Here is a 10,942-nt window from a genome sequence, read left to right as displayed (position 1 = left end):
TGAACACGAGTTCGCTTCAAGCGCCAACAATAACCCCAAGAGGCGAATACAGGACATCATAAAAAAAGCGTAACAGCAAGTCTGGGCATCGCCTAGCTGATGAAGCGAAAAAGACGGTGGGGAACTACTGCGAGGGGCGGATGGCTAATGCGTCAGCCAGAGCGACACTCGAGCGTGGTAAGCACGAAGCCGACAGCTCTGAGGATCTTCAATGAGGATGTAGTGACCGATGTGCGCGGGGGAGGGGTGGGGGGTCTCCACGATGCGCAATGTCCACGTGTTATAGGTATACGTATGTTCGTGAAAGCGACATCGGAGCAAAAAGTGTACGGTCACTTCTAGGGACGGTCGAACAGAAAAAAAAAAGAAAGAACAAGGAAGGCGGACTGAACAGGGACTATCAAAAAGCGTGATGCGTATCACCGCAGCGTCGAAGTTTCCTGCTACAAGGCTATGCTCCTTCACTTCTGCTAGAGAAAAAAAAAACAACCTTCCTCTTTCCATATTTTGCCTCTTCGTATGTTGGTATATTATGTTCGCACCTGCGTAAGAAAGGTGGGCTACACAGCGCTGCGGGTACTAAGTTTAGCTGGAAAAACGAAATAAAGAAGGTAGAAAAAAACAGCAAGCCTCAAGAAGTTCCAAGAGCCGGCTCTTCGTGTAGCTCGTCGCGGCCAAGGACAGCGGGAAGAGGGCGCGTGCATATATAACCGTCGAACCACGGTGGTTATCCAATTGAACTCGCTCGAGCAGTCCTTAGCCTGAACGCTCGCACAGTTTTCTAGTGCGCCAATTTCTTGATTACATTTCCCTAGAAACTTTAATTACCATTCGAAATGAAGGTGCTGTTCCTTTGCGGACTCGTCCTTGTTGGAGCCCTCCTTGTTGATGCTGGCAGCCAGGAATTGTGTGGTAAGCAAGGTTATCATTGTCATTGTTCGGCTGTTTCAATCAGCGGCAGCACTCGGGCACTAGCTATATACTTTGGTGTGGAGGCTGTGAACGTATGATGAGTTTCCAGTGGGTCGCTTGCTAAGCTCATCTTGTTTGTATAAGTGTTCGCATTCTCTCGGTATTGACTGGAGGTAAAGTAAATTGCTTATTTGTTCATGCCTCTCTTAAACTGCGAGTAACTCTAAACAAATGCCCATTTGAATAGCAGTACTGCACAAGAGTGTTCATTCCTGACAAAGCTTTTACAAAGTGCACTGGGAATAGTACCCAAGCATGGCGATGAGGGTAGCTGTGCGGACTTGTTGATAGATCATCTTCTAATTGGTTTTAGCGCAGGCAGAACGAACCTCAGACATGACACATAAGACAGCACAGTTCGCTGTATCACGTGCCTTCTACGCCCATGTCGTTCTGCCTGTGCTACAACAAATTAGAAGCTGGTGATCACATCTCACACGCGAATTTACTATGCGGAAAGGAAGCAAATCTTGGTAACTTATATGCAAGATAAAAGAAAGCAGTGAGGTTACAAATGATGACTCGGCGACATCAATTGACCATGGTGCGAACCCATAAAATCAGGGAGACAAAATTAAAACTATTTCATGGCAAGTTTTCCAGTTTAAAGAAGTCATTGCATGACTTCGTTAAGCTGGGAACACCAATGCGAAGAAAAAGAAAAAGAGCACCAGCTTTTTTTAATTTTCTTTCTTCGCACTAATGAACTGTATGGTTGTTTGTTGCTGCATAGTCAACTCTTTCTAATTGATGGTCATGTACGTGTTGCTCCTAGAGCGAAAGTTAAAACGTTAAATTAAATTAAATTAAATTAAAGCGTTAAGTTAAACTTAGAGTTAAAGCCCACAATATCATGAAGCAGTTTCCTGTGCTAATATAAGATGCAGAAAACATCAGTCTTTTATTTTCTTTTGCGCGTCAACATCCACGCTAATCTCTCAGCACTGAGTTCGCTTTTAAGTGCTTTTTGTAGGCTCTCAACGACTTTAACTTATTGCAATACGCATCATCTCTGGCATGCAAAACCGATGTCCAAATGCCACTTAGAAAGCGCCACCTTGAAAGCTAAAGTGGCAATAATTGCCCTATACTTCTCGCTGCAAAGATGTCCACTTTCTACTAAAACATTTTGTTTTAGCAAAAACGTGACGTATCTTCCAGCAACAGCCTTCCGCGCATGCTTCTCAATAACGCCAGCCAAATTCAGCAGAATAAATCATTCAATTGTTTTCAGAAGTTGTTTTAAACCTGGTGGCACGACAAATGCATTAAATCACTAATTAGAATTCTATTAAGGCGAAAGCCTTAATTGGCTCAGACCCCCGATGGCCTTAAAAAAACGCGTTGCCCTGTCAAATGGTACAAAAACGATCGTCAGCAATAGATCATACCCCTCTAAGCAAACAAAAATGCAATGGCTCATCCCTCTCGTAATGCCGAGGCTACAAGCATTCAATAAAGTGAAGCGTACAGTGCACACATTCATTGGAATCACGCATACATCGTACAGAAACGCGGCGCCTAGTCGAGTCGTGAAATCTTTTTTTAAAAAACGCGTGACCTTCTCAATGGATCATACCCCCGTAAGGCTCAGGCTACAAGCACTCAGCAAAGTGCAGAGTGGATGCATTCATTGAAATTACCCATACAACAGATAGAACAGCATACTTTTCCATCCTCTGATGATATGATGCGGCGTAAAGTCGAAGAGAAACGTCGTTGGCGCGAGTTTGACTCCGCTATATACGCGCGGGAAACCGCAGCTACGCGTCGAAAACGAGCCGAAGAAGCCGAACTGCAAAAGCAGCAACGGGACTATGTGTGACGGCGCATTACCATGAGTCCAGCAGGCTTTCGCCTTCACGTGTGAGAGGAGTGTAACATATTGCCGAATGTTTTCACTTTTACAAGTTTGAAGCTGAACTAAATGAACTTCTCTAAATCTTTCCTGACTGAGCAAAGTAATCCAATGAATTTTGGTACCGTATATCTAAAGTGCTCCTAAATTTGGTCTCGAGCAGGTATATGAACTAGCACTGAGTAGCCTTTCAACTGAACATTTAGTCGTCTGCAACCCTCGTCTCGTGTCTTGCAAGAACTCGGCAGACACGTTGAGTCATTATGGCATCGTGAATATAAATTCGGCCGTTCTCTTTCATATTGCTTACGGTGGTACGATAACCTCTTAGCGTATGAAAAAAGAGGACACAATATTCATCCGATAGTGCCCTTCACTAGTAATTTCTGTAGAAATTTACCTGGTGGGCTCAACTATCAAGTGAAATGAGTAGATATGATTAAGCGAACGCTGGAAGTTTGTTGCCTCATACAGGCAGGACCCCTGCCTTCGTTTAACTTCTCCTATTATGGCGGCATGTTATACCGACTGTGCATTCCCGTGACTTTCTCATTCTATTTGGTTTTGGCGGGCGGAAATTTGCCATGCCAGAAATAAAGATCAGCTGAAACAACATATGTGATGAACTCTGCCACGGTAAAACGAAAGGGTGCTGCTTTGCTAGGCAAGGTATTATATACTTTGCTGCAAAGTGTGCATTATTAACATATCGGTACTACTATATGCACAGATGCGGCCCGTTGGCATTGGTATTTGCCACAGCACACACTGTCGGTGCGCAGCTATGCCTTCAAATATTATACGCGCTGTATTTATCCTTTAAGCGGAATGAAACGCTTCATGTGACATTCGATACGCTAGGAAAGACAAGCATAAATGTATTCTTGTATTGTAGCATTCCGCTGTCAGGTTCTCATTGGGCCTTGAGGTATTCCAGTGTTTGATTATCATAAGCATCATCGTACCAAATAGCTTTTATTCTAACTACTATTTTATGATCCCCTTCCAACCCTGTCAGCGACTTCCACGCTCATTTAAAATGCATTGTAATTGCCTGCGCAGATGCGCCGCTTGTCAGTAGATCAAGACCTCTCTTACGCACGCTTGAGCTGACACATACAGATTACTTCTTTTTTGCTGTTTTGCAGCGCTGAGCCCTGAGGAAATCAAGAAAGTTTTGACGTGCATGGGAGACCACGTCAATTCGGAGGTATGAATGAATCAATCAATCTAGGAAGGTATCAATTAAACAAATAAATGCAGTAGCAGAGGCCCAATGACTATTGCGAAGACCTTATACCTTCCCTTGCAATATTTCACGATGGTGCACCGTTTTTCACTCTGCTTGCTGCCCTCGCAGCTCAAGGGCAAGGCGAAGGAGATCATCCATAGCCAGGGTGACAACCTGGCTCAACTTGTCAAGAGGCAGTGCGAGGCCGAAGTCGACTTCGTGAGTCCAAGCTTTCCTTCGTTAAGGAAACATCATGATGCGCACTTATCCTCTTCCATACTGAGGCCGATTCTGTTGTCCAAAATCAATAACTTTTGATGGGAAGAGAGCAATTGTGGCGAGGAAGAGGCGCTATTTTTTGCAACTCCTTAGGGAACGCGATTCAGCGGAAGTGTACCAGGACGCCCGGAGTGGCGCAGACGCCTATATTCGCTTTCACAAAGAGGCGGGGCAAATTTTGTACTGATCGGCACGAAGAGTATGACGGAGGTTCCCAAGAGTCGTTGATTAGGCTGTTGCACTTTTTGCACGGATGAACAAAGCTTATTCGAAGTTCTGATGAGGTGGCAGCAGCTATTCCATTCGCAATGAAAGTCGAAGGCAGACTAGCAGAGTACAAATAGAAAACTTGTGCTTTCTTATTTTTATTACGGAGGAGGGGGAGCAGAAGGCAGGACTTATCAGCGCAGTAAATGTGCATCTACGTGGGTTAGAAATACATGCAGGAATCCCACCTGCCCCCATTCTCAGTATTAGGCCATTGCTGCACGTTGTGAAATACCATAAATTCACTGTTCAAAGCAAGCTTGGAAGTGCAGAAATAAACTTTGAACTTCTCTGCAGTATGTCCACTTCGCATGCACGTTGCGTTTAAATCTGTTGTGCTTCCCAAGCAATGTAATCAGCACCAGACAAAAAGTTTGCTCCGCAGGCAGTGCACACATTTCAAGGCCTGGTAAAGAACGCTAGCGTCGCACCTGAATTCGGTCATCTCTGAGTTGTTAATTCTTCTTAGCTTAAAAGCTTTCCGAAATTGAATCTCAAAGACACATCCAAGAGCTACACACGAGGTATTCAAATAACCAATGGAGCCCTCTTGCGTTGAATGTGTTCCGCAACGAATGTTGGTGAGCTGTGCTCAACAAAGGCAGTTCCTGTCATATTCACGCGCCGTGGAAAACATGCTCGCGCCATGTTCTAACTGCACTGTAACTGACTTTCTCGATCGAATATGCAGTTCCCGTTCCCGGCGCACTAATATGAAATGAGACATCAAATTTGTGCATAAATCCAGCAGTTTTTCTTGTTCATGAACTAAAATAAAAGGTGTTCCAAGAGAGGGCTTCATCGACACACGGACTATATCGTAAATAGCAGTGAGCCGAGATTCTAACTTTCATGTTTGTAGAAAGCGTGTTTCACTAAATTTCATGTAGGGTATTGGTGCCGTGTGTACCTCCAAACAAGAAAGGCATACAAACCTGAGTCGAACGCAAGAAATTCAGAGCACGTAATAAACTCTGCAACACCCACCCTTCCACGGTTCACTTGGCTGGGGTATCAGGTGGAAATGTCGGAAGCATTTGCTTCCTCCTGCTAGGTTGACACTATAAGTAATGGAACTCATTTGATGTAAAAGAAAAAAAACAACTAGTAAACAGGCAAGACAAAAAGAAGAGGGACAAAGATTTGTGGCTACAATGTGCCTGTTATAGGTAGGAGGTCAAGAATATACAGAAAATAAGAGTTGAAATGCGCACGCGTATTGAAACGCGGCCTTTTGGTTTCTTTTCCGATAGTATAAAAAAAAAGCTTTATAAAATGACATGGAAGGCTGCGCTTAGAAACTTTGACGATGTGTTCGAGTGCCCGTAAATAATTACGCCTATTAAATGCGTTTAACAAATACGTTCCAAATGAAACTGTGTTTTCTTTCTTTCAGCTTGAGCTGCTGAAGACCGCCTTCTCCGTGAGTATTTGTTTATTATTATTTTGGCCTTCTTTTTTTTTTTTTTTGCAAGGACACAAGCACCCTGTGCTAAAGTGGAGTATTGTGCAGTTGCTGTCATTTTAGCTGATCTTTCTCGCAATGACCGGCGTAAGCGATACTTTTGAAATGCCAAACTCACACAACCAACTGAACAATCTAATGTGCCAGCGCCTTAGTGCGAAGTGGAAAAAAAGAAAATTAAAACTCCTTTCATTGTGCAGTGCATGGAGGGGAAAGGTACGTAGTATTGACTGGTGGAAATCGACGCCTGACACACTTCAACTAACACTCATTTAATCACTGTCCTAGCTCCTCAGAGCGTAAAAATACACCTCGGGTTTGCTACGTGTTCCAGTAACCCCCTGCCCCCGCTCCTACCGCTTCTATATATATATATATATATATATATATATATATATATATATATATATATATATATATATTTATTTATATATATACATATATATATATATATATATATATATATATATATATATATATATATATATATATATATATATATATATATATATATATATATATATATATATATATTGGAGGGAGAGAAAAGGGGGTTATTTATGGGCTGCTGTTTGCCAATCATTTTCCGGACCCAACCATTATTCGCTGATTTGTTCACATTTGACGTATATAAATAGTTACTGCCCTGGGCGAAGACAACTCCCCTTTTCGAAACGCTGCCTTCCGCGGTGTCATCACTGCAGTCACCGAGGCTGGTACTCGCCCGACACTAAAGCCCATATTGCAGCTGAAACTTGACGTGTTACCATAAAAAGCACCAGTGAAGACACCTTGCGGCCTATGTTTGCTTTCGCTCGGGGCTAAGGATCCTGGACGTGTTTCACGCACTTTCGGCTGGGGCTCAGCGAAGTCGGCGAATGTACTCTACTCTTCGCAGCTGCAATGTAAACGCAGTGCAAGACTCTCTCACGACCGGATCTTGAGTGCTAAAGCCGTGAATAAAAGGCGACGCCGCCGCGAGGAAAACACTATTATCCAGCTCGCCGAGACACAGCCGGCGAATCACGCGCGGAGTCTCACGCGGAGCTCCGTCTTTCCATGCAGCGTAGTAAAACAAATGAGTGGGGCAATAAGAAAAACAAAATGCAGAAGTGCAACCGCCATGGGCAACCAGCGCTGAAGCTTCGCGTGCCGACAGCAGCGCCATAACACACAGCCTAGCGAGCGGTAGACACAGTTTCCAGTAGCACACGCAGTGATTTCGTGTCAGCAAATTCACCGATTGTCTTGAGTCACACTTTTCACGGCTCCTCAAACGGCAGGGAACCGACGTGCTAGGACGTAGCAGCGCATGCGCTCTACGCAGCGCGCATGGCCATGGACAGAACTTGGCTGGCCGCATCGGGCTAGACAAACATTGATACAGGCGCACGTTTCTTATCGCTAAATATGTCGTGCCATCTTCCTAGCCTCCCTATCGGACGGTTTCAGCATATTTTAGTAACGCATGAAAAATGTCGTAGCGCCTCCTGGCCAGCGCTGGTTCCCCATAGACGTGCGTAACGGCATCTCCTCCCCTTAGCCGTGGCCGGGGTGAATGAACACGCACTCGGTGCATACAGCCAGTCTAGAACATTGCGACATGTAGACAGTGCGATAAGACGAGCATAAACGAGGCGGGAAAGGGCATTGCGGTTGACTAAAGCAGAAAGGAAGCAATGGGACTGACTGCCACGCCAAGGCTAGTCGAGATAGTGGGCGCGTAATCATGAGTCAGATGGAGAACACCCATTGTGTTGTAAAAGTCTGGTTGCCGTATTTATGAAGGCGACGAGTTCGTTGCTGAGCAGACTGTCATAAAGCGTCCTCGAACTCCTTATTTCAGCGGTGAGGTGAATAAGATTAGCAGGTCTACCTGTTAATGCTTTTAAAAATTTTAATTATGCATGCTATATATAAAGAACACTTCGTTAACATGTAGCAAGCAATGAAATTGTGGAGTTGCGCGTTTTCAGGGTAAAAGATATAGCGTTTTGTCCTGACAAATCAATTAATGAGTAACAAGCAAAAGACACCCGTGTGCCCCACCAAGCATAGATTATATTGGAGCTATTATGTCGATCGCACGAGACTCTATAAAGTTGCCCACTGCAGTGACTTAGAATCACCACAGACACTTGTGAACTGGCTCCATTTTCTTTCGCAAATATCAGAACAGGGCCTCATTTAATTAGCTTTATTAATACAGAGCTCAGGCGAACGCATGTGTCATGGTCTCACACGGCTCAGTCAAAATTATCTGAGCCTTTATGGAGAGAGCCAGCTTACAGATACGTGGCGACAGAATATGCTTTTAATGATTCCTCATTGTCATTTTATTTTCAGGATGAAGAAGCAGAGGCTATCAAGAAGGCCTACGGTGAATGCAAGCCGGCTAGCGGTTGAAATGTTTCTGAATACCAGTGATCTATATGATGGACCTCCAAGAAGTCAACAACAATAATTCTTTTTTTTTTAGGATGCTAGAGTACATGCCAAAATAAAGGCCGAAGTCAGTCGATCCACGTGCTTGAACTTTCATTTTCGTATTCTGTGTGCAGAAGACATGAAAGGACAGGAAAAGAAGAAACGCTTTGAGGGTCAACCTCACTAACGCGCCGAAGGCTACCTTATATGCACAAAGGAAGAGCTAAGAAATGAAAGAAGGGCGAACGAAAGAGGCGGGCGAACAGATGACGCATGAGCGAGGGATGAGCAGCAGGCTATCTATAAACGGTCAGTAGAGTCATGTGCCGATAAGTACGTACTATAAACGCTGACGTACGTTTCTGGAAGGAGGACGAGGAAAGATTTTCTAATAGGACCTTTTCTTCCGTGAAATACAACCTTGTGTGGGTAATATGCTAATATGATTTCAAAGGATAAATAGCGATAAAAATAGAGGAAGTCCACTGAGGCTAAGAACAAAAAAAGTCTGTCTTGGTATCTTGCGTGGGGAGAACGGAAATATTGCAAACACTTCAGAGATGCGGAAATCGGACAGAAGAAGTGATCGACAGGCTCTTCTCATCTTTCATAGTCGCCCTTGGGGTGGCTAGCCATTCCAATGTAGCAACCGTATAGGTGAGTGAAAGTCACCCTTAGTCGTAGGTGGCATAGCGCGGCGGCATCGCAACGCAGGATTTCGGGTGGAAAGTGTAGCCGTAGCGACGGATCAGGAACGTGTCAGTGTGTAAAAAGTGTGGGATTGAAGTTATCCGGATGATCTCAAAGAAGAGATGTGATTTTTTTTTGCATACCGGAACTTCGTATTGCAGCGTTTGCCCTTAGTAATGGGATAAGTGCGGTCTGCGTATTGTCATGAAAAAATTGAGCATCTCCGTCGATGAAATGGCTTCAAATACCAAAAATGACCAGGCAGCTTCTCAAGCAACAGAGGTATACCACACGGCATTGACAAGACTGCAAATGGGAAATTATGTGTACAGTCGGTGAATACAAATAAAAAATAATAATAAATTCTGGGATTTTGCGCTCCAAAACTATGACATGGTTATGAGGCACACCATAGCGGCCGCCATCGAAACGCGGCCGCTGCGGGCGTGCAATCAAACGCGTGACCTCGTGCTTAGTATCGCAAAGAAACAGCCGCTATGCCATTGCGGCGAGCACAGTGGCATGAAGACGCACAAGCAAGATAACTTCAAAAAATAATGTGTTTAAGTAACACGCCCAATACGCCGAAGGCGCCTGGGAAGCGGGCAGATTATCAGGAATGAGAAAAGTTTTGACAGGAAGACGCAATCGAAGTAGGAAGTCTTCATTGTACGTGAGCTAGAACGCGATCAACGTTAAGTCTTTCGGATTTGTGTTTTTACCGAAACTTGATAAGCTTTTATACAGTGTAACTTGCCGAACCAAATAAATTGATAGCGTCAGGGGAACATGGCAGCTCTCATTGTAACAAATGTCGCCCTTAGCCTTCACTGCGAGGTTTGGGCGAAAAATACAGACTTTTTTTTAGTCTGCGTTGCCCTGTTAACCTGTTAAATGTTAACATTTAAATATAACGTAAAGAGGAAGTTTGTTATCCGATGTTTGGGGCTAGAGTGACCCTGACACCTGCTGGTACCTGCACCTGAGGATCTATATGTGACAATCTTACAACTTGTCCTAAGGGGCCCGGCGCCTGTGTCTACGGGGGATAGTCGTCATCCCTTCTGGCTGTGTCCTGGTACTAAAGACATGACACGCAAGATGCTTTTGAAGGTCAAACCGAAGCCGAATGTCCGGAGGACTTTACCTTTTGTATAACGGACAAGCACACGAATTCATTGCTGCAGTACCGGCATCAAACAGGGCTGCATGCATTTATGTGACACCTTTTGGTATATTTTTGTACATATGTTTCGGGTCAAGTTTTTAAAAAAAAGAAGAAACAAAACTGTAAAAGCTCAAGAGCGAGTGGGCTTTGCGTCCGGCGTGCTACTTGCGCTTACAGCGCCACTATTATGGCTAAAAATCAAACCTTCTGTATGCGAAGGAGAAAACAAAGGAATGAGCAACCAACGAATAAATTAGGAAACCAAAAAAATAAATAAGTAGTTCTTGAGGTTCCTGACCGCTGTAATGACTCAACAAAGTAATAAATAATGAAACGCTAGCTTTCACATACAACACTTTAACTCTAAGTGAACTGTACCCGACAAACGAACAGATTTCGATGCCACGTTTGCTTTGGCACATTATTTCCATGGTAAAGCGCTCCGTCCACGCTTAAGGCCTTAGTGGTACGCACATCTGGACACAACCTGAAAAATAGGATAAAATTGGCCGCGTCTCTGCATGCTTCGCTTCAAATGACGTCAGTGTGCGCAACCCCGCTGTTGCTATATACGTAAGTACACCA

The 10,942-nt window shown here is 44.2% G+C and overlaps 1 protein-coding gene across 1 annotated transcript; it reads left to right on the top strand.

The window, feature by feature from the left end:
* Positions 1 to 723: 723 nt before the first annotated feature.
* Positions 724 to 8,593, top strand: LOC135905981 (antimicrobial peptide microplusin-like). Its single transcript, XM_065437134.2, has 5 exons — positions 724 to 912; positions 3,979 to 4,040; positions 4,191 to 4,280; positions 6,004 to 6,030; positions 8,419 to 8,593. Exons 1-5 carry the CDS (start codon positions 837 to 839, stop codon positions 8,476 to 8,478), a joined length of 315 nt encoding a protein of 104 aa, XP_065293206.1. The 5' UTR covers positions 724 to 836; the 3' UTR covers positions 8,479 to 8,593.
* Positions 8,594 to 10,942: the final 2,349 nt, after the last annotated feature.

Source organism: Dermacentor albipictus, chromosome 1, assembly GCF_038994185.2.
Source record: "Dermacentor albipictus isolate Rhodes 1998 colony chromosome 1, USDA_Dalb.pri_finalv2, whole genome shotgun sequence".
Lineage (NCBI taxonomy): Eukaryota > Metazoa > Arthropoda > Arachnida > Ixodida > Ixodidae > Dermacentor > Dermacentor albipictus.
The sequence above is the reverse complement of the archived record's forward strand: the minus strand, read 5'-3'. Positions and strand labels throughout refer to the sequence as shown.